This window comes from Phaethon aethereus (assembly GCF_964289735.1).
Source record: "Phaethon aethereus genome assembly, chromosome: 2".
In the NCBI taxonomy this organism is placed as follows: Eukaryota; Metazoa; Chordata; class Aves; order Phaethontiformes; family Phaethontidae; genus Phaethon; species Phaethon aethereus.
The window spans coordinates 150,082,789-150,110,415 of record NC_138582.1 but is presented as its reverse complement, the minus strand read 5'-3'; the positions used below and the strand labels follow the sequence as shown (position 1 = coordinate 150,110,415).

Here is a 27,627-nt window from a genome sequence, read left to right as displayed (position 1 = left end):
AGACCTGAGAACTGAAGCAATGCTCCTCTGGGTGCCATGCAAAAAGTCTGTTACCATCAGAAGGCAAGCTTGTTGCTTTTTTTTCCATAAAAGAGGGAATTCAAAACATTAAATAATTATCACATTTCAAAGAATATGAGTGCACTCAACTCAAAAATACTGTCTGCAGAATATAGCGTCTTCATTTTACATCTGTGTTAATGCAGAGACTCAAAATACTCACTCTCTCCTTTACTTATTCATGTGCAACAGCAATCAAGACCCTTTTCCAGACAGCAGCAGGCATAGCAAAAAATAGAGTTCAGTCTCCCACTGCTATTCTATGACTCGGGATTGAGAAGAGAGAAATCCCAGCAGCATGACACAAGATAATTAAAACATAATAAACTATAGCTCAGCTTTACAAGTAAAGTAATCTGTACAAGAGTGATGGGATGCCAAAACTTTGGCACCTACAACGCGTAAACAGACAACATACCATGTCCAGACTGGGAAGAGCACAATATCTGCTGTTCACTAGGCTATGTGAAATGCTTACTGAGACCTTGGATTAAGTTTACCTAGTGCATTCCTTCTGTTCATCCACCATCAGGCTTAGTAAAGCGAACGGGCTGTGAAATCAATAGCTTCCCATTTGTTCATTTTTAGGAGAGGCACAACGCTGTTTTATATAAAAGAGCCTGGACTGCCAACATTTCAGTGAAAGGACTTACAAGCCACTGACCCCAAAAGATAATCAGCACGCACCAGTGAGCACTCAATGCTTCCCCACTAGAGAAACGGTTCAGTAATGGTGACATAACCTTTAACTTCTGGGTCATCAGATATAAAATACCATTACTGTCCAGAAACTATTCAGTGACCCAAAGGACACAAGAAGAGTTGGCAATCACAGTCCTTTTTTTGGACTTGTGATGAGCAATTTCTGGCTAGACAAGTAGCTCTCTACAGTGCCAAGCTAAAGGATGCCAAGTCTATTCTGTTCCAGCCAAGGACTCACACAGGTATGTCAATGGGATTACCCAAGAGCTTGACAACTGAGTGCCAGTTTGAAGGTTATGGTGGACTGGGACCAAAGTGCTCAGCACTAAGTCTCTCTTGATGAACTCCTCTGTATGCATATATTGGAAAAAAATGAGAAGGACCTAGATCCTGAAAGGTATTTAGATACCAAAATCCCATTGCTGTAACATGCTTAAATATCTCTGAAGATATGAGCCAAAACCATCCTCTACTCTCCCAATTACAGTGTTGGTTGGGAGCCTTAGTGAAGAGGCCGGTGACAGAACAAGCATGCAGACAGGCAAACCCCACGTGACAACACGACATGCTATAGAGAGCCATCGTGGTTCACTGTACCATAGCTCAGACTCTTTCATAACCGTACAAGTTTCGCTTCTCTCATTCCATTGTCATCCATCAGCACTAAAGCCTCATCAAAACAAAAAAGAAAATGCTTCCAATTCTAGAACAGTCCTACAAAAGTAGCCATAGTTTAATCACAGTTACAAAACAGCCAATACATTACACTCAGTCATATGCACCCATTTCCCTAATCTGTATCAGGGAAACATCTACTTACTTTATAGAGACTCATTTCAACAGGTTAACTAAAACTCTGTTATAGCTGGGTGCTAAAGGAAAGACATACTGGTCTTCAAATGGATAGTCACATAGCACATTCAGCTGTGGAGCATGTTTTCTCTGTAATTTCCCTTCTCTGATTGTGCAGTCTTTGAGACCCAGAAGAATGGACAGCCCTTGTCAAACTATGATTACTCCAGAAACAGAAATACATAAAATAATAACTGATGCAAGCAAATGCACATCAAACTACCATTTGCTTGGAACACAGACAAGCAGACAGCAAATGATTCAATTTGTAATTAATTCACAGAAAGAAGGAAGAGTTGGAAAAAACCCTATAATATACATTATTCACGACTTGGCAGAAAATAATGACTGAACAAGCATCTCAAAAGGAAAATTAATGAATGACAACAGGAGAAGCACATGTGTATGTGGAGATAGACTGCAAGAAAATTAAACAGGTTGCTTATGGGAAAACAGCCACCTTCTCCATATTTTGCTCAGAAAAACCACATGGTTCCTAATTGAATTCAAAGCTATTATTCAATCAGAAGCTTCTCACAAAGTCAGAAACTGTTAAAAAGATGCTTCCAAAAGCAGAGCCCCAGGAAATAATTGAAGCCTTAGAATCACCATGGTGATTTTCTTGAACACTCATTCCCAGGTTAGCTAAAATAAAATCCATCAGGCAAGAAGATACGATGGAGCAACATACAGACTACAGTGAGTGGGATGTAAGTAAAGCAAGCAGAAGAAAATAAAATGTATAAACAATCTTTTGTGAAAACTATGCGTGAGTATTTGCATATGCATGCATGCAAATTTGACTTTACTGTATAAAACATACCTGAAAAAACCTCGTATTTTAAGAAATCCTAATTCCCCCTTGAAAGGGCTGTCCAGAATCTTCACATACCTTAGCAGTGTTTTAAGAGCCTTGCCACATCTGCAGTTTTCAGAACTTAACCACAGTTTTCAAGATCACACTCAAGTAGGTTTGCTAAAGGAAACACTGGATAAGAGGGACATGATATGTATAAATGCCCCAGATGTCACAGCAGTGCCACGTGAATAGCCACAATCCCTGGTTTAAACTGGCGGAGATTTAAACAGAAGCCAGACTCACAAAGCAGATCACAGCCTCACAGTTTACACATTACAACTGCCTCACTAACAGCAAGAAATATTCTTATGGAAGTTGTAGGGAGGGAGAAATGGTCTTGCTGAATTAAAAATTCAATTCATAAATCCTATGATGCCATAGGATTGGAGAGGGAAGAAAACAGAAAAACTTTTTTTCTTCCCAGGGTCAGTACTGAAATTAAATCTGTGGTCTTCTCAGTCATCCAGCTAGCTCTCAAGGACATCCAGTGCTAAACTAAAATATTAGAAAAGCTTCATATTCCTCATATGAGGAGTAGACCCCACTCTGTGTTCCTATTCCAGATGTTAGCAGCTAATGGCGTGCTGACATTGTTTGCCTTCAAAGTTCCCTCACCACCAATGAACTTCATCACTGCTGCGCTGGAGTTAGCATCAGACGACAGCAGGGACGGACAACTGTTTGCCATTTAGTGCTACAAGTAACCAGTGCACTCATTTCGTTAAAGGCCAACCATGTGAAAATTTCATCGTTCAAGTCCTGCAGCCATGGAGGCTGATGCAATTTTTGCCTAAATGAGAGAATTTAGCCATTCTTCAGTCCCAAGCTAGACAGAATGCACACCATACATCGTACAAAGATGCAAAACTGTCTCTCTGCAGCAAGGTATAGCACCAGCGAGGAAGGCTTAGAGAAAGGATTATCAGACTAAGGTATGGCAATGCAAGCAGACACAGACTAATTTATGGGCTAACAAGTGTGCGGAGAGACCTTCAAATAGGGAAGCAATACAAACTACTCACACTATCTAAGACCCAGTGGGCAAAGGTGGCCAAATAATGGCAAGAAATTAAACAGGCTTAATATACTACTGGGCTCTCACAGATACGTGCCATTAGCTCACACATACTTCATTTTCTAAAAGATCAATTACAAAAGTCCTGCCACTGAATAAAGATTGTGGCTCTTTGGCTTCTAGAGGGAAAAAAAAAATAGTCTGGACAACTCACAAATTATACAAGAAACATACAAAAAATGTCAGTATTATTATTTCTTAACAAATTCCATGATTTCCTGAGACTCGTGGCATTTAATTTTGGAATCAGTTGCATGGTAAAGCTTGATTCATGAAAGCAGAGGTACAAGCCTGTTACCACCAGTACTGAAAAAGCCTGAACACTGTACCAGCATGAATCTACTGCTTTTTCAGTCTATACGCTGGAGTAGGAAATACATATTCCAACATCACCAAAGAAAATGAAAAGTTCACATTCCTATTTTCTTCAATTACACTGATAAAAATTACTTTGAAGAATACAGTAAACCAATGTCAGGCAAAACACTGCAGCACTTGTTCCTCATAAAGAGGAGGTTTCCAGCCGGAGCAAAATTTGGCTGCTATATTCATGTCCTTATTACTGTAATGTTTTTCTGACATCTGCTGCCCTATAATCAGTGCTTGGATGCTAATAATGACATGGGGTATGTAAATCTAATCAGTGCTTCAGCAAACCAAAGAAAAAGACTGAGACAGAAACAAAAGAAAGAATTCAATATCAGACTAACATGGAATGGAAGTTTGGGTTCTCAGGTGTTCCCATTACCTGATACATTTTTCATATGCAATAAAAAAAAATATTTCTATTAAATGTAGTACTACCAAAATCAATTCATAAATTACAATTCTATTTCAAACAATTGCTGCGACACTGTGAGTCCTGAGGGCAGAGGTGCTCCTAGAGCTTCTCTTCACATGATGCAGAAATGTGTGCAATTGGTGTTGATGGGGCAGGGTACGAAGCTCCCTTAGCCATCCTTCCCTTTTTTGCTGAAGTCTTTGGACATAGGTATTTATTTGTGTGTGGAGAAGCACAGGCAACATAAATGCCAGCTTGCTTGAATCCTGGAGCCCAAACAACACAGTTGTGATTTCACTCACCCTGTGATTTGAATCAGGGTGGAGGCTTCCTTGCTGTGGAAATCATCCAAACATATTAAAAATTGTCACCACCCTCAAAGACAAAAGGCATAAAGAAGGAAACATTTTACTCAAAACTTCTGGGGACCCAGCACAGAAACTGATTTTCACTTAGGTCCTTTCACACAGACTCTACTTGAAACAACTGGGATTGAAACTGGATCTCCTGAAAATTGGTTTGGTGACTATACTACAACTGTAGGTTGAAATTATATGTTGCAGTCCTCATTACTTTAAGTCTTTAAGTCAGATTTCTTTTGAAATACACGTATACTCAGACCTTAACAATACGACATAGAAGCTGCAAACTCCCAGGGAACCCTAGGAACTTACACTGTTACTTAGCCGCCCACCATAGAGCTTTTGAGGTTAGTTTGATGATGGGTAAATGCTTCTGCCACACAGATATTCCTAAATCTGTCTTCCAACTTTTAAACTATCCTGTACAGCCCCGCTATCCCTTGGATACTCTGAAGAAAGACGCTGAGACACTGAACAATGGAAGACTGGTTTAGTGGTCTTTGTCCACTGTAAAGAGATTTGCGAGACTGAAACAAGCTCCAAGAAGACAAAAGCAAGAGAACATCCTATCAGCACCTCCAACAGTACAGTTAGTTACTTTGTTAGACTGACCAGCTATCTTCTCAAGCTTATACCAGCAAGCCTTTGGACCTACATTTGCTTGGTGTCTCTGAAACAGCTCTTCTGGCCACCAGTTCCACCACTTTTTAAAGATTTTCTTTGCTACTGAACATTATTTTGAGTCTTTCTTGGTTTCTTTTGCACAAATGACATTTCAGAAAAGGGAGGAATGGCACATAGCAAGGAGCTGGGATCCTCTCACTGTTTCCCAACTTCAAGTGCCAGAGTTGCCCAGAGAGGTGGTAGATGCCCCATCCCTGGCAACATTCAAGGTCAGGTTGGATGGGGCTCTGAGCAACCTGGTATAGGTGAAGATGCCTCTGCTTATTGTAGGGGGGTTGGACTAGATGACCTTTTAAGGTCCCTTCCAACACAAAGATTCTATGATTCTATGGTTTGTCCTTTCAAAGGTTGCTTCCTTTTCTCCTGTCAGTGGGTGCTGGGACACACACACCTCCCCCCTCCTTTTTTTTTTAATATCCCTAGATTTTTCTTAATTATGTTAAATTTCTGGCTTAACTTTAAACAGCTTTTTCTAGTTAAAACCCTAATACATAGTGATAAAATTTTACAAATCGTTATTACACCAACTTTGTAATGACATATGCATTTGTCACATAACTGAAATTACTTCACCTTCAGGAGCCAACAAGATCTAAACACAGTACTTGAACATAACTCAATTACAGGATTAGGGAACGGGTGGTCTGATGTGCGTGACATGCCTGTATTCCTTCAGGGGAATGCCTGAAGGGCTCAAACACAGTGGTATGATGCTTCGTTTTCAACCCTCCACTACAGAGGGGCCACAGTGGTTTTAAAATGACCAGCCATCATCTTGATATTTAAAACCACGCTGCACGGTTTGGACAGATTGCAAAGCAGTAAAGCAGGGTCATGCAAGTACCTATCACAGTATCATTATAGAAAAACCTAGAGTGAAATCCATAGGTAAACAGCCATGCCAGAAAGGCTGTGCATAAGCCAGCAGGGTAGACACACAACTGTGATGCTAAGAAACCGCTCTCGTTGGGGCAGCTGCAGCAGAAGCAACAGAGATATGACATAACCCATGCCCACAGACAGCACTGCTCGTGACACTATAAGCTGCGGCTGCTGGACAAAGCCCCGTTGGGATGCTCTCGAGGCAGCAGAAGCTGTGGCATTCGTTTGAGAGTCCAGCACACATGACTTAAATGTCTTTTCAGATCATGGCACAAAGGGAATTGCAAGGCCAGAACATGCCCCAAAAAAGTGGATTGCCTGTGAACACATCTACTTCTCTTACATCTCCAACCACAGACGTTGGGCCACACCCTTCCCTTGCACTGCTCCTGCAGGTGTTCATCCAGGGAAGATGGACTGAGGGCTCATTCATAACCTCCCGAGGTGGACAAAGCACTTTTCTCCACTGTATTGCACAACAAGACCTGAAAGGAGCAGTTTAAGTTATGCAAAGACTATACTGGAGTTAAGACTCCAGCATCCTACAGCCATGTGCATCCACTATATAATGTTTCATAAATTTTAGGTATGAACTCTTAAGAGAGCTCTTTGACGTTGAAAGACAAGCACATTCAGAACCTCACTGCTTTATTGGTTACTGATCTCTGTATTTAGAGCACAAATTTATTCATGGCCAATGTATTACTGTTTGTTCTGTATCTCGAATATCTCCTATTTTCCCCCCAAATAGATTTATAGAAAGCTATTACCTCTTCTTCTAGACTTTATTTTGTGAGACTAAAGAAATTTATCCTACCTCACAGAGGATAAATTGTCCCTTTTCATCCCAAATAGGCTTCATCTGCACCTGTTGCAATTTGAATTAATTTTTATTACAAATTAATGATCAGAACTTTATGCAATATTTTATGCTCAGTTATACCAGTGTACTTCCTTCTCACTGCTGAAAAAGCTGGTTCTCATATCTTTTAGCAGCACATTAGCTTTTTCCATATTTGTTGCACATTTTTAAGGTCCTGTCTTTCTGCAGTAAGGAGGCAGATGATAGGGTTTTTTCAGCTTAGAAGCAGAAATTTTGGCTATCAGTCACCAAATGTGTGATTTTTAACTTTGTATTATTTCATGCCTTTTTCATACTCCACCATCTCCTAATTATTTTTCACATGATTTTCTAGTCCTCCTCTGACATAAATTAAAAGGAATCACCAGTACAACAGCAGAGTTTACTAGCATACTCCCACTTTTTATGACAAATTTATTATGGAAATACTAAAAAAGACCAGTCCCAAAACCAATTTATGAGCATTTCTATTTGCTTGGAGGGAAGCTACTCCTATTTCCTCTTTCACAGAGTCTTGCCATGTCCATTATAATTCTTCTGTTATTAATAATTTTTCCTAGTTGAACTAACAACTTCCATGTGATACCATACCAAATGCCCTTGGGAAGAAACGTAAAATAAGACCTACTACAAAATCCTTTCAGTAAAGAGTAAAACAATCTCCCCTTTCTCAAAAATTCCATCACCTAGATCTTAACAAAATTCAATGGTAAATCATTATGTCAGTATATAATTGAAATTCTAAAATTATTGCTTAAAAATGTGTTCTAAGGCCTAAGAGCATAATTGCCTGCATCACTTTTTTTCTCATTCCGAAAAATGAGATACATGACAAAATGTCATGTATTACCAAATAAAAAAACAGATTCTTTTTTCCTAGAGAAACACTGTGTCATGGTTTAGCCACTGAAAATCAAAGAGTGAAAATGTGAAAGCTTTTTTTTTTTCTTGAATACATTTCCCTGATTTAGTCAGGAAAAAAGAAAAGAAAAAAATGTGTTTCTTACAAAACCATCTGCAAAACAAACCAACCCATCCCTGTTAAAATCCAGATTGAGCCTGGACGGATACTCAGTTGAGAATGTTGTTGTTGTTGTTGTTGTTGTTGTTGTTATTACAGGGTAAAAAGGGTAGGGAATTTCTTTGCTAAAACTGTCGGATAAACTTACAAGAGATTTTTTGAGTATCTGTGTTTAAAAAGGCTCCTCTTTCAACAAAGCACTTTGTATAATTCGCTTTAACATCTGTGGGCCTGTTGAGTTCCTTCTTTACTCACATTTCACTCGACCTATAATTAAACCCTCTTCAAAAATGCACCCCTTCAGGTGTCCTAATGAAGAACCCTGAGGAAGCTGGTAATAGTTTGCTAAGGGAGAGCAACAAAGCTGCTTCACTACTTACAACTATTTCTTGCAAGATTCATTCTCTTCAGCAGATGGAGGGCTGCAGTAAACGACAGAGACTCAGGGCTGAAGAGGTCATAAAACTCTCAAGAGCAGGAAATTACATAGGCATATCTGCCAATGCGGCCTATTTATGAAAAGTCATTAGGCGTTCCCAGTCTCTTCAGTTCCTGCTTCCCTAAATAGGAGAACAGTATTTTAGGAGCAGTAAACTCAAATCATCGTGTTTTAATTTAAGCTTATATCTTGCTATTTGCTTTTATATGCTAAGCATATAAGCCATGCCAAACACAAGAAGTATCCACCTGCTACAGAGAAACCAATTAGATGTATAAGCAAGCAAGGGATTTTCTCCCTTGAAACTCGACCCTGCAGCCCATGGAGAGTTTTGAAGCAGTAAATACCTATCGCAGTATTGATACCATATGATCCAGCCTTTGTTTGAACCCCCGATGCTAACGACCTTTGAAGGCTCTGCATTATTATGCCACGGCCGGAAGGCTCAGGAAGAAGCCACCGGCCTCCCAAGAGCTGCGTCACAGGTCAGTTGACCAGACCACGCTGTGGACCCTTCTTCCTCCTTGGCTGAAGAGCTCCGTCAGCCTCACGCACCTCCTTCCTCTTGGGCTCCAGGCAGCCGCTGCGAGCAGCTGGACCCGGGCTGCTCCATCAGGGACAGCTATAAACCTCAGCAGGCAAATTGTTACTGGAGCCGCTGGGATTTTTGCCAGAGCAAGGAAAACAAATTTAGACTAACATCTGTAAGTACAGCAGGGCACGGTGGTCATCAACATGCGAAGGTGCTTATATAAGGGCTTGCAAAAAAAAAAAAGTAATCGGAAGAACGCTGATAGCCTCATGTAATCATTTTATTTGAATGCACTATGAGGTACTATCAGAAACAGTATGAGGTACCAAGAGAAGTGAAAAGTTAAAAAGTAAAAGTAAACTTCAGGAAAAGATAATTACTAGATGCTGTTTGCAGTCTTCTATTGATTTATCCCTTTGATTTGTACTGAGTATAAAAAAAGATGATAAAATACTGAAAACAGTAATTAAGCTAGAATAAACAGGGATGTGCTTTCCTGAATACACCACACTGTATCAATACAAGAAAGCAAGACTTGGAGTGGAATACACTTTTAGAACAGTACAAGGAATGGTATCTCTAGGAAGTAAATACACCAAGTGTTCAAAATAGCATCGTTATAAAGACCATGAAAACCAATGTATAAATAGGCAAATAAAGAATGAAGACAAAGAAAATTTATTGTATAATGAACACAGGGCCTTGTCTTTAAATATGTTTATATATACACACAAGCATATATATATGTACCCACAGACACCCATTCTATCTGTACATTTGTGTAAGAGGTTACACACTGATGACAAAATGACTTACAATTAGGAACCAGTCAAAACAGGTTCATAAATATTATCACCATGTAAATCCACATTGTCCCACAACTCCTTCTAAATATTTCTAATTTATTTTACATCCTTCCAACACAGTTGTAACACTTCACATTTCTTTAAATAATATTTAACAGCAAGAAACAAAGACAACTAGGTTCATAAGATCTGGCAGCCCCTGGTACACACCACTCAGTGCTCCCCACACCAGCAGCTTCCCCCAGGGCACTGAGAGCTACAGAGCTGAGCTCTTCAGGAATCTATGGGAAATGTTCTGCAAAAACCACGTATTCAAATGCCCTGTCAGTACATGGGCCATCTGACAACAAAAGTCATCGTGTCCCAGGACTGACTCTTTTCTATGTATTTTGATTTCAAGGACTAAATGGCTGGAATTCAATTTGCTCCCAAGTGAAAGACTTACTATGCTGCAAAACCTGCACATTACCTGTTATTATTAAAGGTGAATTAGAAAATAAACTCACCCAAACTAAAAGCAAAATATAACCTTGTATATTGCACATCTAGAAGTGCTTAAGGCGATTTTGGGCATTTAGCTCCCACTGACGTCAGTGCTAAATGCCCAAGATGAAGTAATTAGGAAACTGTACAGTAACAGTCACAGAACTGCATGGTATAACTGTAAGTTAATTTCATCTTATTAACTAAATTCTCATATTTTCAGTTTTGCTGAGAGGGCTCCAAATGTATTGTGGTCATTGTAAAGCCAGACATTCCAAGCTAAATGGAGCACATGTTTCATGGAAGTTATTAAGCAAAGGATTAGAAAACTTTTAATATACTTTTTCCTATAAATCTGCTCTAAACATTCAGACAATTGTATGTCTTTCAGGATTGAGACAATAATTTTACTTGATGACTTGATTAAATTTCCAAACCAGATAATTGTTCTTTAGAGAAAAGAAAATCATCCAGCTGATGCATTTAATTTATAGCAGACCTTAAAATAAATCATACAGGTCATTAATTTTATATTGCAAAACGCCTATAAATTAGATCAAATGCTCAGTTGCATATATTGCACAAGAAAATTAACAGTCCACATTTGGCTGCCTTTTCTTGGTCACCATTTCTTTGGGAACAACTCTTCAGCAACTTGGCATATCTTTTTCGAAGTTAAACTGAGCTGATGAATCATTTACATATCTATTTCTAGGCTACACACTATACAATCTTCAGATCAAGGAAAGAACCTGAAAAGTTGTTGTGCTGGGCTCCACATCCGAAAGAATATGGAGTCCTTCTAACACCAGAGCTCAAATTTTGGAGTACCTCTGCTGCTGGTAGGTCCCAAAGCTAAGCTCAGTCACAATATCCCCTCAGTTTTTTGCTACCTGTGAATATGCAGTGTAATTCAGTGAAAGACCAGGTACATGTTATGTGTAGGCCAGATGTTAGGGAGTCACGTACTTCTTTTTTTGTCGTTGCACACGGAGGCAGAGGCACTATGCTCTCAGTGAAATGCATCTGAAGGGAGCATTTGGAAAAATGTCTTAGTAATCTAACTATCCTTGGGCTATGGCATTTCTCCAGATTTTTTCTCTTCTAAGAAGATTTTTAGGGCCTTCATTATCTCCTCCACATAGACACAAGAGATGTTGACCGTAAGCCTAGACCCTTCTAGGCCTCCACTTTCTCTGACAAGTCTCTGCTCCAGGACAGTGCAGATCTCTGCCTGTTCCTTTGGCCTCACATAACTTCCATTTCTACTTCTCGCTCAGAGCGCTGAAGAAAAAATTAAAAACTAAAAAGATGAGAAAGATGAGAACAGGATTGTAGGGTAATTGTAGGAAGGTTTTCAAAAATCTAGAATGGCAAAGAAATGCAATCCGTAACTAAATTAATAACTTCTCACAGAGGTGAACCTGTGAAACATTCACACAGGGATTTTTTGTTTGGTTTTGGGGGGATTTGGTTTTTTGGTGTTTTGTTGGGGGAGGAGTGGGGTTTTTTTGTTGCTGTTTTTGGGTTTTTTTGTAAAGTGTATATTAGTATTCCTATGGAAGCAAAGCAGATTCCCTAATTACTCTAAGGGACTGCAGCTCTACTCAGCAGTAAGTTTGAACAAGCTTACTCTTACAGCAAGAGAGACAGGAAAAACCCAGTCTTGTATTGCCAAACATTTAAACAGAAGTTAAAGAGCCATTGGCAGGCTGGTGCAGCTCTGACAGAAATTGCTGAAAAGCTACTGGCTTGTGTTTTAGTGAGCAGTTCTTATATATTCAATTTTAAGTCTGTAGTTCCATCACTATGAAGTATACACAGTGTCTGCTCTGAAGACTGAACGTGAAAACACAAATTAGAATTGTGAGATTTTTTTTCTTGTGCCTACATCAAATTTGCTATGTATGATCTTGGCAAGTCATTCAATACTCCACTGCTCCATTGGTAAAATGAAAATAAATAGCAGTTATTAGACATGGCAGTTTTGTGGCTAAATCCATCAGTCTTTACAAATATATGATGATGATGAAACCTATAGTAAAGCTTACAAATAGTTATTTCAAAATTCCAAGCCCTCCATTCTAAATCCACAAATGCTAAGTAGAATATATTACAGCATAAATATCAAGAGGGATGGGAAGGAGAAAAAGCACATGACATGATTTTAAATCATGAAACGCACACGGGATTTCTCAGTGCGTTTGTAGAATGGTGTCTATTATTCTTCAAATGGCATTTGGCTGGATAAATATGAACAGCAGGAATAGCTAGTTCAGAGAAATTTCTACTAATACCTTAGCAGGTGGGTATCAAAATCCCTAAGTGAGTAAGAGCAGAGATGCCTTGTTACTGAAGAAAGGAGCAAGTTACAGGGGGGCAGGGGGTGTATCTCTGAACCAGAAACATGTTTTAGGATTCCTGGGAAAGATGAAGACTGGAGCAATTTGCCTTGGCAAACGAAGATAAATGATCTACCATGTCAGTTAACAAGTTAAGGAAATACAGCCCACAATTGCACAGGGATGCACAGTGAGAGCAGAACACATTTATGTTCAGCATCCCATTTATAATGAAGCCATTATTTTGGGTTTTATCTTAGTGCTTTCTGCTGTGATTTGCAGTGCCACAATGATGGCCAGAGGATACTCTGTCAAGCTACAAGTTAAACCACTATTGCCACAGTACAGCTGTAAATATACAGAAAATTACCATAGAGTGAAATGAATTCAGCCTGCACTTATATTTATCATCATTATTCATTTTTTCCTCTTTCCCCCTCAGAAAAGCATGTTTATAGGAGTGTATAAACAACTGGATCTTTGAAGAAGCACTACAGACCAGAAGGGTCCCACTCTGCCTTCCTGGCCATCCTGCCATGCCTTGCTAAGACAGGTGTTCAGGAAGGAAAAAGGAAGCATTGCTCCTGAATGCCTAGAGGCATAGCCCAGCACAGACCCGGACAAAAAGTCTTCTCATTCCTCAGATATTTTTTACAAGCCAGCCATTGATAAGAACAGTCACCTGGCAGGGAGATACAGGTTGGGAACCTTCCTTTTCCAGTTTACCTGCCCTATATAATTAAGAAGTTTCTGACATTCTTTAAACTGTGCAACAGACAGTTCCTCCTTTCTGTGATTTTTAGGAGTACAGAATAAGAAAAAGTCTCTTTTGGTTTTTGGTTTTGTTTTTTTTTACTTTTTATAGACTGAAAAAGAAACTGAATTAGAATAGAAAATGCAGTATTTTCCTCTAAAAGGACACTGCTTCCCTACAAAGCTTCTGAGTCTATCCTTTCCCATCTCTGCTTTCTGGCTCCCTACAGATTTAAATTGAAGGAGCAGAATACTTGTCCTCAAAGTAACCTATTTTTTTAATCAACATGGATGTTTTCATCGCTTTACTCTAGATTTCCAGACTGAATAGCCCCACAGAATACAGCTGCTGAAATGAACTGAACCAGGCCTTTCATTCCTGCCCAGCAAATGTTCTGGTAGCTCTCACAGTCAACGCACAGACTGCGCTACTCGCTCCTCTTTTTCCCATTTCAAGAGCCTCAAGCACTCTGAAAGCCAATACACCTCCTTTACCTTTCCAATTAAGCAAATTACTTTATAATAAATTATAAGCAGATAATAAACATATAAACATCAGCAGCAGGCAACCAGAATCTTCCAGCCTCCGAATCCCAAGTACCTTCAAAGAGTATAACGAACAACGTTCGGACATGCAGTATGTTTTCAGTACCAAGGTAAAAATCCCTCCCATTCATTCTCTTCCTAGGAGCGCACAAGCCATGCTTACGGCCCATGGGAAAGTGGTATCGAGCTGCACTGCAACCAAAGATCCCACACTGCAATATTTCACGTACATTAAGGGTTGTTGTGCACAGCACAGAATTAGAGGGAAGGCTTTGTGGGCTAAAGGCTCTTTTCAAATTGGCCCAGACTGCTCTTACAGGAGTAAACTGTGGCAGAATTTAACCTCCTTTTTCCTAAATTAAATTCTAGATATAAAAAGCCCTATAAACATTTTAGCAACACCTACCCGTGCATTCTAGCACAAGTCAGTTTGGTAAAGGCTTTACAAATGCACTTCTCTTCAAGCACACACTTGAGTCCAATTTTTAAGTGCTGTGCGAAATGGAGACTTGCAAGGGTAGCAACTATTTTTCTTTTTATAATAAATTTACATCTTTCCTCTCTCTGCCTTCTCCTACTTTATGGAAAACCTCAAAATGGATTTGAATTCTACTTATAAGTCAAAAAAACTTTCCCTAGATCTTCAGACAATAGGTTATTGGAAAAAGAGGGCCAACTGGTTGGCTCTCAGCATCACTCTTAAAGACTCTCAGATAATTAAGAGAGGTGAATGAATCAGCATTTATGATGATCAATAAGACATGATTGTGTCAGTGCAAGACATAACCAAACACTGGACAATCTCTCAGGCCACAGAGTTTTTAAATTTCAGTAGGAATGCTGCCTTGGTATGCACCCCCACTAAACTGTGCCATAAAAGAGCAGAACAGGGATAAAATAATGGAATTCAAGTATAGGCATGGGATGGTCAAGGCTAAAGCTAAATTAATTGTTTTTATTTTACAGCCTACACTAACAACAGCAAACATCTGCAGATAAAGCTGGACATAACTTCCTACCCTGAAGACCTCACCTTCAGATTATTATCCACACCTGCCCAGGGGAAAAAAGTGTGATTCATTAACATCTCTGGGTCATCCCTTGAAGCTAACAGCAATTTTGTTTGTGTAAAGAGTAGAACAATAAGCCATAAATTTGCATTCAAGCAGCACGCAATAAGTGTTCACACTTAAATTTGATGTGAGCTGTGTGTGCTTATTGCTTCACAAGCTCAGGCCACATTTCAGTCCCTTGGAGACAGATCATAAAATCTAAGCGAATATTTAGCTCGTGCGTCTCCTAAATATGTCTTGCACATAATAAAAAAAAAAAAAAAAAAAAAAAATCCCAATGCCCAGCTCTTAAAGGGGAATGCAAGATGCATGCACCAGAGGATAGATCAGTCTCTGTAGTCCTTTACTGTTATCCACTACAACAACATGAAGAGATGGTAGCTAGTCTCTTCTGCAGGCTGAAAGATCCTTCTCTCCAGAAACTTTTTCAGCATCTGCAAAAATGCGAACTTATTGCCACTGTTGCAAATGGCCTGGGACTTTTGGGCCAACTAAATTTCAAGCTCTCAGATCACAGAGAAATCTTAATCATCTACGCCTTTTTCAGTCCACATATCTGGAGGACACAACTTGCACAAATGTTTACTTAACAGTAGCAATGTAAGTAACAGTAATAAATAAGGAAAGTTTTCCCTAACCGGAGCCTAGGGATGCAAGCGCAAATATGCCAAAGCATAAAGTCTGGTTTTGGTGGTTGCTGTTGTTGCTGGTTTGTTGTGTTGTTTTGGGTTGCATTTTTTTTTCCCCCCACTGATGGCTTTATTATTTTGGAAAAGACAATTTAAATTCCTTTTCAAATTAGGGGAGGGGACACACTCATATACTTTGCAAGCTAAGAACAGCAGCTTTTTAAAATCTAATGTTTTTTTAAAACTTAACGCTATTTCTGCAGAACAAACAAAAAACACCATCAGCGATAAAACAGCACACGCTGAAAAGCACTGATTGTATTAGAAGATCTATCAGTTCTGTTTTCAACCAGATTCTTACTCTACAGGAAACTTCAGCATGATTTATAGCATCAGAGGCACAGCATTGTACGTGGACTCTGTATAAATACATGTGTTATACAGCATTTGCCAGTAATCTTTCTGCTTAAAAGTTCATGATGATACACTCCCAGGAAAAGCTGCTATCACATTTGTGCAGTAAAATAATAGTATTCTACCTCTTAAAACACTCATTTTCTGAGGAGGATAAACTTTTTAAACAAAGAATTCGGGTCAGCAGTGCTGCAACCTGATTGCTTTGGAAATCTTTCTTCTGACTAGCAATTACTGAATCTGGATTATTACTCTCAAAGTTTAACTACAGGAAAAATAATTTTACAGTTTGTGAAACACCATCGTTCTCTCCAAGACCTCAATGGCAAAGCCAAAATGATTGGGACATAATCCTTTCAAATTGTCGAAGTGCCAACCAGCAGAAATCTGACCCAGTGTTTGTCTATCTTTCAGACACACTTGGATTTTTTTCCAGGTAGACACAGGCTATTTGATCAAAGATCTGACTCGGATTTAAAATCTTAGATTAGGGAGTTCAAGGATGAGAACGAAGAGAGAAATTACAGCCCTGAATTTGGTGAAGCAAGGGGAAACTGGAAAGATAACGGGACTATTGCAGAAAAAAGCAACTCGCAGACTCTGAGATACTAACGACGCATTTTTAGCTTTGGCAAGATAGTCACTTTTTCAAAACCACCTTCCTATGTGTAAAATTAGGATATTACCTTGCTTCTACAAGGTCTTCCAAGACTAAGAATGCTGATGAATATAAAGTGCATAGCTATGATGATTATGGGAATAACTGAGAAAGCTGTAAGACAAGTGTGGCCTGCAAACAGCAGTGAAGTAGAGCACACAAATGGCATGCTGATGAATGGTGGGAATCAAAGGCTGGGGTTGAACCTCAGAGGGTACCTAAACAAAGTTAGGAACATAAGCTGGATTCAAGCTTGCATTAAGACACAACGTTAAAGGATTAAAATTAGTCGAAGGAGTGGAAATAACACATACATCCAAGGAAAAAGAAACAAAACCAACAAAATAAACCCAAGCCCCACAATTAAGTACAAAGTTTGACCTTGGTGTGGCAGAACTGCCAATCCTCTGGCATCTCAGCAGAGGCAGAGCATAAACCTGCCTCCTTTTAAACACTAGACCCCTTTTCAGGATGTATACATGGCTACCTAAAGAGGCTGACAAAAGATAATGGTAGTTCCTTTTCTCCATTCAAACTGCCAAGTTTACTATAGGAAGAGCGATTTTTCAGGTCGTTTATGCTATTCTAGAAAATGGCTCTGAACTGAAACAAAACCAGTATTACCAACTCTGCAATAAATGTCCATGTAATCGTGCACGAAACAAAATGGGCTGAAAAAGCCGAGTATATTAGGTCAAAAAAGAGAAAAACAGGCTAAGCAAACACAGATAAAGACAGACAAGCTTTCAAACAAAGTGTACTAAAATTACAAATTCTTTGCTATTGCAGAAACTTAAGCGGTTGTCAACGCCCTTGTTATCTTCTGTGGCACATTATACTTGCGGCTGTTGCTATTTCACCACATGCCTGAAGAGTGTTACGGGGCAGAGCGTTACTGCCGGCCTGCGGTGCATGGGGGCATGTGGAACAGTCATCCGTAACACAACAGCTTCTCATCCCAGGGAAAGACTTGATGGCCTAGGTGGTCCCTTCTATCTAAGAGGTCCTAGGAAAGAAATTGTTGGGACAGATTACTGTTGTTCTTCTTGTTGTTGTTGTTGTTATTTTATTTGTGCCTTGGAAAGGTGGAAATGCCTCCAACAGCTTGCAGTATTAGAAGTAAAGTGAGAAGGTCTGGGAACTGTAAATACATGAACATTAGCAAAACTGGAAGCAATTACGTTTTTGCTTAGCTTGATGTTTAATAGGGGAAAGACCCCTTTGGTCTTCTGTAGTGAATGCAAACATGATAAGCTGTGTACTTCCACAGGATACAACTATACATTTTGATTATTAAATCTTGCATAATTTTCACAATAAACTAAGAATTATTGCATTGCATATACTTTATTCATAAAAACTCTGTTTGGAGAAAATGAATAACAGATGTAGTAGACAGTAAATGGAAACCAGAACTGATGATAATCTATAATGAGGATTCACCCTATCCGTTTTCTTTGTTTTGAAACGACACCTTAGATCAGTATATATATGTTTAAATAGGAACCAGTAATAAATTGTGTTGATACTGAGGTCAGGTTTCTGCAATACACCAAATGCTAAGCTTCTAGTCCATAAATGCCTTCACTGCAAATAAACCATAAAACTATTATCTTTACAGCAGCTGCAATCTGGAAAATGTGCCCTCTCTTAATTTAGTTGCCTTATGAATATCATATTAACCAAGAGGCAACCTGAATGAGAAATATGCTATAAAGTAAAAAAAAAAACCTAACTGGGTGATCAAGATGACTTTTTTTCAGCCATGCTCTCCCTTCCTGTCATCAAATAAGTGTAAGGTTTCTAGAAGATAAAATGGTCTGTTTTTAATAGGGCAATCTCTGAAGCAGGCAGGAAAGGCAACAAGGAGATGAAGGGTGGGAGAGAAGAGCCTAGGAACTCTGAAACCAGTCCCGCCATGACAGGATTCCTAACAGAAGGCCTTGGGTTTATACCTCAGGGTGACTGAGGTTGACTTGCACATACATACTGTCTGGCTTGCAAATTCAAAAGGGGAGTCACATACATCCACGCAGGAAAGTAGAAACATGCAGCTGGAGAATATCATGGAGCAGCTATATTAATAAAGACTCATGATGGCTCCCAATTAGCTATGGAGGCCAAGATAGCATTTTCCAATGTTTTTTTAGTTCAACTGCTCATCAAGAGAAGAACCTGCATAGCAATGAACTCCTTTCTCTTTAACACTTCACCCTTCAGAAAACACTGAAGTTACAATGGATGATACTTGCCTTTTACAATCAGCCTACTAACAACTCTTGTGAGGGGGAAAGTTATAATTATTCAGCCCAGATGCAGTATTGCCCATTAAATATTTGCAGGATTCATATTATGACCAAAGGGGAAAAAAAAAATTAAAATGATTGAACAGAAGAAAAAATTAAATACAACTCGAAGTGCTTTACTGGATAACCACTGCATCCTATTCTGCTACTAAATGCAGATGAAACTTCCAGCAGAACCTGCCCTACTAACTACAGCTGTTATGGAAAGCAGCAGTAAAAACTATAAATGGCATTGCATCATAAGCATAACATAAGCAGCCCTTCGACACAGTTCAATTACATCTAAAAAGAAAAGGACCAGAGCTCCTAGCATCAACTGTGAAACAACATAGACTTGAAACATTACCAGAGAGTGGTTACATGGAAAGGTTTATCTATTCCATTTGTGGAACCGTCCCTATTCAAGTCAAGGATTTCTTGCTCAGTAAAGTGACATGGGATAAGTGATGCCTGCCTAAAATCCAAAAAAAAGTCACTACGAGAATATCTTAAAACAAAAAAAACAAAAAATCTGCTTATAATGGAACCTAGGTAGTATTCATATTAAAAGATAAAAGTTCTAAAACAAGTAAGAATAAAATCTAATTTTAAAAGCTTTATTTAATGACATAAGTCTAACTAAAGCAGCATTTTAAATGTCTTTACCTTGTCTGCAGCCAGAGAAAGTGTATGTTAAAATCACATTAAAGCCACATATATCATTGACAAATGAGAGGAAGAGGCCTCAAGCTAAGAGAGCACTTGAATTCATGCTTGCGTTTTATCTAGCTGCTGAGTTCAAGGTGAACCCTTGTGTACTTAAAGCTTCCCACACAGAATGATTCAAGATAGCTGGGTGAGACCTTGAAAGGTCACATTGTCCAGCCCTTTGCTCCAAGGCAGGAACAGCTGCCTTTCCAGACAGAATGACATTTCGGACATATGTTTATCTAACCTGTTTCAGTGATGAAGACTACTGAGAGATAATCCACTCTCCTAGCCTTAACATTTAGAAGTCTGCCTTGCTGCAATTTAAGCCATTACTTGTCAGTGAGAACAAGTTATTCCCTTCTTCTCTGTGGAAGCCTTTTACACACTTGAAGATTGTTACCATGTCACCTTCTTAGTTTTATTCTCTCTAGCAGTGTTCTTTCTCTCTTTTCTTCATATGACACTCCTCCATTAGCCCAGATACTTCTTAAAGTGCAGTGCTTGAAACTGGAGGGAATATTCCTGTTGGGATCTTACCATTATCGAGTAGAGCAGATGCATCACTCTTGTGATGCGATGTCTTGTCTTGTCCTGTACCTATCCTCATACTAATCCTTCCATTTCTCTTGATGTATGATCCCATCAAGGTGCTTGCTAGTTTTGAAACTGTGTGCTCAACTCAAGCGTCAAGTCTGATCCTGGATCTGGCCTAAGAACCTGCTCCCTTTGCCCATTTGAGAAGAGAAAAAGGCTGGGCCAAAGCCAACTTGAAAACACACTCCTACGTGCTGCCTTTTGGTCAAGGGAGGTGAAAACATTACACGAGCTCCTTCAAACCCAGAATTTACAAGGACACTTAGCACAACTGATTGCTCAACGTTGACAGCAAAGAGTGCTAACTGAAGCTATGTTTATTAGTTGGATGAGGATACAGAAAAGAGGAGGAAGCGGAGGAAGTGTTCCATGATGAGACACAGCACCCAGCACTCACAAACATTACCTCAGGGCAATGTTTTATGCTCATTTGTCAGAAGCCACAAATAAAAACAAAACCCACGTGCACTTAGCATGGCTTCTCTGCATACTTCTCCATGGAAAGTAATCTCCTGGGTTCTTCTAGTTCCTGCTGTGATTATGCAATTCTCCAGTTTAGTAAATATGACATCTGCCAATTGCACCACATTAACACTCCCAGCTCAGCCCTCATCAAACCTAATAGTTGGATATAATTTCACACTGCTGGCAAGCTTGCAACATTTCCTTGTACTGGTCGAGAAACACTCCCATCAAATTCCCTTTTGTTCACCTTGTAGAGAGCCCCCAGCAGACGCTTACCTTAACTACTGCCTTCTTAAATTGCTTTGGTATTCATTTTCCTTAGGAAGCATGAACCACACTGGGAATTCAAAATACACTCACACCAGCTACCCCAGCTGTGTTCTCAGTCTAAAAGACTGTGGCCTCAATAAGTTTTGAAACTGGGGCTGCTTTTTTTTTGCCAGCGTTTTCAAGGTTACCAATAACAGAACTGCTCAGTACTTTGACAGTCAAACAAAACTACAGTGACTTTTATCAAGAACAGAGTCAAATGATGCTTTTATTTTTATTTCTTTTAATAAGAAATGCTTGTTTCCTTTGTGGAGAAAACCAGTAGGATTCAACTGAGCATGTTTCGTGTATGATAGCCGTCTTTAGCATAATGCAAAGCAAAGCAACTTTCTGGGCATCGCGGCACAGTAGTCCTGCAGGAAACGCACACTTCAGGCCCAAACCTCCATCTCCTGAGGTCTGTGCAGGTGGAGGGACCTGCAGCACTGCTCCACCAAAAATGTGCCAAAAAGTCTTTAATGAAAATGCTAACTCACTATAGGCCTGCGACTATTTTCCTCAGTGGGTGGGTCTCTCTCATCACCTGATGTGAATTTCCTCGTCTACCTCCTTCATGGTCTCAGGAGTCTCTTCCCCTAAAGGAAACAGACCTACTGAACTGCAAATATTTTCAGAGGAATCTGGTATTCAGCAATGCAGTAGATGCTGTCCGCATTTTGCTCGAAATGGCCTGTAGATGTTGCTAATAAATTGTTGCCCAGAACAGAAGAACTTTTCAAACTATAAAGCTTTTCCTCATTTTCTACATTTGTTTACAATGTAGAGAACTAGTTTCCCTGTTACTTATCACCAACTCCAAGTTAAGTGTCAGACAAACCTAGTATCTGAGTCAAGTGTTTGCTGGGTTTTAAGTACCTGTGTGAGGATGTAAACTCTGAAGAGAAATATTTACAACCAAACAAAAACATTATTTCCTCCAGGGATTTTTAAACCTTCAGTGAACTATGAGTATTGATCTTACTCTACATTTGTGCAAATGAGTGTCTGTGAAACTGAATTTAATACCTAAATCAACCTTAACATAGTCTTAATTTACCCACTATTTACTAGCAATATTTCAAACCACCGTTTCAGAGGAAATGACAATGACAAAAAGCACAAAAAATAAAAGGAAGAACCAGGATGAAAGTTAGTAAATTCTTAGTAAAATACATATGATATGTAAATAGGATTTACTCTCTGGGATTATCTAACCCAATTGTCCCCATTTACCTATCATGAACAGGAAAAAAAAGAAAAAAGTCATTCCGAATGCAAAGAGGAAAAAATACCTGACACACACGTTGTCTAATATTGTATTTCTTTTGATACTTCTAAGATAAAAGCTGAAGGTCCTAATGGGTAATGATGGAAGTTTGGTTTCAGTTGTTTATTTATTTTAAACAGAGTAAAGCTCAGGCACTACAGAAAATGTGACTATTTCAGCAGTAGATACATGCTAGATAAACACTCTTTAATAGTAGTTTATCCCATAAAAATAATTCTACCCCTCTCAATGCTGATGCCTGGAGACAGCAGCAGTCCAATGAATATAAATTATACCGGGATTCTGGAATATGCTCTGACAAGAGAAAAATTACAATAACGGCCTCCTAATTCTGACTGATGGTGTTTGCAAAAGAATGTAACATTTCCAAGGCTTCTTACGGCGACACCTTCAACAAGCAGCGAGCCCTCCCTTAAACCTCTGGGAGCCTCAACTGTTGTGCGAGCTTTCGCTCGCCCATTCGCTTCAGTTCACTAAATGAACTGTCATATTCAGGCTGCTTACTGTAAAACACACACGCACATACACCGCTCGTTTGAGAGCCTTCATCTGTGATTTACAGCGGTTTTGTCGGCAAAAAGGAAGCCCCGGCCAGGCGCAGGGCGGGCGGAGGGCGCGCTGCGGGGGGAGCGGCGCAGCCTGCGCGGCGGCCGCTCTGCCCTCTAGCGGGAGCGGCTCCTGCCAGCGCAGCCGCGCAGGGCTCACGCCTTGGTCACAAACACCTGGATTTTAAAAACACCCAGCGGCAGCCAGACAAGCGCCAGCATGCCTTAGAAGATGATGTGGCTTCAGTTGATCCGACCTGATTTTACCCAGCAAGGTAATTCTGAGGAGCTGGCAAAAAACGCTTGCGCATTTTTTTCGGTCTCTGTTGGAATCATGGCATATCCCTTCGGTAGCATCCTCAGAAACCCTCTCCGGGCTCCAGCTCTGCCAGGGCATACTAAACGTTTGCATTTCTTGATGCTGTTATTTCATTCAGTTTCAATAAGGTGTTTTGCTACTGAGCGTTCAAAGAATATGCCAAAACAGCCTCCCTTTAAGAATTTGCAGCTACTTCAAAGATTTATTTTTTACTTTTAATTCTTCAAAGGTTTTATCTGAGCTACCTGAGGTATACGGTAGATACTAAAGAGCAAAACTTTGAAACAACACTTTTTATTTTGACTCACAGAGCCTGAAGTTGAATTTACCTGACTTTACATAATAATTATCCTCTTCTTACTGATCAGACACAGTACCTCACTGCATTTTTTTCCAAAGAAGAGCAGTATTAAAAACAAAATAACAAAAAAGGAATGATGTAAACATGTTAAATACAACTCTGATTATGTTAATGACATTTAATTATTGCTGCCATAATACAAACTTTTTAACCAAGAAGGAAGGAAAAGATGCCAAGGTTATAAACATCTAGCTGTCAAAACTGACATCAGTTTGTCCATCTTACTAGTTGAAGAACACAATCACTTGGTATATTTTCTGCAGAATGTACTGAATATCAAAATAATATTTGCCAGATTATGAACTCCTTGATACTTCATATGACATTCAGGAAGACATGAGACATTAATAAACGTTTTACAGATAAGTGTCCTGTTGGTATATCTTCTATTTAGCACCTCCTGATGCAGACATTGATGACTATTCCAATTTAATAGCCTAAATCAGTGATGTGCAGTGATTATTTGCCCACTGATAAATTATATTTCTTTTAGTCAGCACTGACATTTTCTCTTCCAGATACAATGGCCAGAAGATTAATAAACTTTGTGAGCTCAGTCCACTGCTACACAACATGGTAATTTTCTTTTTCTAATCATGAACCACAGTTTATTTTTCTTTATAACAAACATTAACAAATACCAACATTTGTTGCCTACAGCCCTGAGAGCAGCAACATGAATTTTGCAGCAGTACATGAAGTTTCCTCCCGGCTTTTTCACTTTGGCCCCGAGCGACATGTGAGCCCCAGCAACCTGCTGAGCTACCTTGTCATTTAGCAATTCCCAAACTCAGTGGTAGGCCCCTGCCTGGGAAAATCCCTGCTCTGTCTGGCACATTATCTCACCAGACATTTCAAAAAACTCCCCAGTCTCTCTTGTGCGGGTCAGTTACGCTGTGACCACAAAACTCTTCACTCCGTAACAAACCTTTTAGAAAAGGAAGAAAGGGCAGTTCTGTTGCACCAGGGAAGCCAGTGGACATGTTTCATCTGATAATAATCTGGCTGGTATTTCAAATATAAAGGCACAGCTTTTGAAAACATCTCTAAGCTAGAAGCTGCTGCAGCAAGGTCCCCTGACACACAAAAACCACGACTTTCCTCACTTGTTCCTTAAGGTATCTACCCACAAATGGACCAAGCTTTCCTTTAGCAGCTTTCCCCTCCACAGCACAGGAATGCGGGATACAGAGGCTTTAGCGATCAAAAGGGAACCCCATGCTGTGGGAAACAGTAGTCGGAGAGAAAGCACTACAGGTGCTGTGTGTCACGCATTAACAGGTGTTTCCGAGAAGGACTAAGAGGACCCCGATACCACTACCACAAGCAAACTTAGTCAACAGAGCGAGCCCCTCCCTCCTAACCAACAGGTCCTACAGCCCTGCAGGGCTTCTCTCGCTATCTTGCTCCTTCTCTCAACGCCTGGTTTCCAGGGAAGGCTGCAAGCTGCTGACTTCCGCGGGGGAGGAGAGTGCCCGCTAGCTCTCCCAGGCAGGAGCTGCAGGGAAAGTTTGCCTCCCCTTCCGCGGCTCGCGGCCGGCAGAGCAGCGGGGCCGCACCGCGGGCGGGGGGAGCGGCCGGGGCGGCCCGGCCCGCCGCTACCCGGGGCTGCCGGGGGAGCCGGTGTCTCCGTCCCTCCCTTCCCGGCGATTGAGTGGGAGCCCATCGCCTTCGGGAGCGCCTCGTACATGGCTGGGAAAGCAGCTCCGGGGACACACGAAGGGGCTGGGGAGTGGAACGGCACCGGCTCCCGGTGATTGCGGCGCAGATTCATTAAAGGAGGAAAGCCCCCAATTCTCATTGAAATAAATAAATGAAGTAATGGAGTGCTCTTTCCGGAGAAGCCGGGGGAGGGAGGGGTGGAAAGCCGGGACCGCGGCTACCCCGGGCCTCCCTCGGGAGCAGGGGGAGCCAACCCCCAAACGGCGTTTGCCCTCTCTGGTACGCGGCCCGCGGAGATCACACCGCGCCGGTGCTGCGGGATGGCGGCGCGGCCCCTGACCCCGGCCCGACCCTCCCCGGCCCGGCCGCGCTGCCCCGGGCTCCGCGGCGCTGCCCGGGCCGGCCCCGCCCGGCAGGTACCGGCCTCGCTTACCGCGGCTCTGCCTCGGCGTCTCCCCGCCGGCGAGCTGGCAGCGCTCGCTCAGGCACTGGAAAAGTAATAGAAATCCAGCGGCTAGTTTGCTTCTCCGCAGCCTCGCCATAGCACAGAGCCTGCCGAGACAACTCTCCGGGGTGCGGGGTGCGCGCCGCTCCTCGTCGCGAGTGGGAAAGTCCGGGGGTGGGAGGGGCGGTGGCGGGGAGCAGCCCTAGCAGGCGCCGAGTCGCCCCGTCCTCGGACCAGCTCTCATTTAGCGGGGCGGCAGGGACGAGCCACCGGGGCTGAAAGCGCTGGACTGGGTCTGGGGGACGGTGAACGGGGTGGGGGGGCTCCGGCCCCCCAACTTGCACAGCCGCGCCGCTCTCAGTCCAGCGGCATCACCGCTGGGGAAAACAAGCCCAGCCTCGCCTGCGAAGTGCCAAACTCTTCCCTCCTCGCAGCCTGCTGATAGATTTTAGGAGAGCCACTGAGATCCTCCCTTCCTGGCTTGCCCCCACCCAGCTCCCTTCCCCCGCGGGGTGAGACAGGGTGCCTTAGGGACGGAGCCTCCCCTCGGTACACCGCTACCGACAAAAACCCTCCAAGGAAAACGAGCGGGGAAATCTTCCAGCCGGAGCCGGCGGGCCAGCCCCGAGCCCCGTGGGGAGCGGGACCCGGAGGGCGGGCGGATGCGCGGACGGAGAGGCTGTGCGAGCGGCGGGGAGGCAGGCGAAGACGAACAAGTTCTCCTTCTCTTTCGGGGCGGTTTCCGCGGCCGGCGGGGCTAATGCGGGGCCGAGGGCAGCCGCGGGAGGCGGGCGCTCCCCCGGCCCACAGCGCGCCCCCCGCCGCCGTGCGTGCCCGCGCTGTCGCCGCCGCCCGCTGCGCAAGGGCGGGCGGACGCAGGGGTCGCCTGGGACCGGGTCCCGGCCGCCCCAATCGTTCTGCCCCCCGCCCCGTTCCGGAGGAGCGCGGTGGGATGCAGGCGCCGGGGCTGCTGCCACTGACGGCGGTGGAGCGCTCCCGCAGCCGCGCTCCGCTCCGCGGGCTGCCGCTCGGTCGTGGCAGCCAGCCGCATGGAGGTCCCGGAGGCGCTGCCTGCCCGGGCACCCGGCCGCAGCACGGAGCGGCTCCCTGAACCTACAGTGCGCGGCGGGGGGCTGAGGCCGATGCTCGCCTTCTGCGCGGCCGCGGAGCGGCACGGTGTGGGTGTGGAAGGGGGGATGGCGGGCGGCAGGGTTAGCTCCGGGGGACGGAGAGAGCCCAGCCCGCGGTCGCCTGGTTAGTCAAAAGTTGCTTTGTAAAGATGCCTCCGTTTCGCGGAGTGACAAACTAAAACAATCCCCAAATCCCCTGCCCTCCTCCCCAATTTCCCCTGTGCTTCCGGGGAAACCAGCCTCCCTTCACACTCCCCCCCCCTTTTTTTTTTTAATTTCTCTTCGTAAGTCGAGAGTTGCTTATGTACACTCATCATTTCAATAGCGCAAGGACTCTCTCCTGCAAAAAATATCTACGTGCTTAATTTAACGCACCGTGAATAATCCCATCCCCTACATTAATCTGTGAACAGCAGCACGGAGACAGAAACTAGCAGAGGGCACATCAGTCAAACCCAGACAAGCGAAAGGGGCACCGGGCGACAGCTTTTTCCCAGTTCAGCAAACTGTGGCGCTGGTAATCAGTTGAGCTCCATGTAGAGAACCATAAATGCACCAGCCTCTCAACCTTTGCTACAAAATAATTAAATTAATTAGGATGACAATTAAATTAATCAAATAAATAAGGCTACAGAATGTTAAACATAGCAGATAACTAATACTTAATCACAAAAGAACAACCAGTAACGAGACTGTGT

The 27,627-nt window shown here is 42.0% G+C and overlaps 1 protein-coding gene across 1 annotated transcript in view; it reads right to left on the bottom strand.

Annotated features, from left to right (window-relative positions):
- Positions 1 to 25,896, bottom strand: part of PLXDC2 (plexin domain containing 2) — a gene marked incomplete at both ends in the record, with an annotated part of 276,012 nt that extends 250,116 nt beyond the window's left edge. Inside the window, one exon of the mRNA XM_082015339.1 lies at positions 25,788 to 25,896. Coding sequence (XP_081871465.1) covers positions 25,788 to 25,896 — 109 coding nt within the window. The remainder of the gene's footprint in view (positions 1 to 25,787) is intronic.
- Positions 25,897 to 27,627: the final 1,731 nt, after the last annotated feature.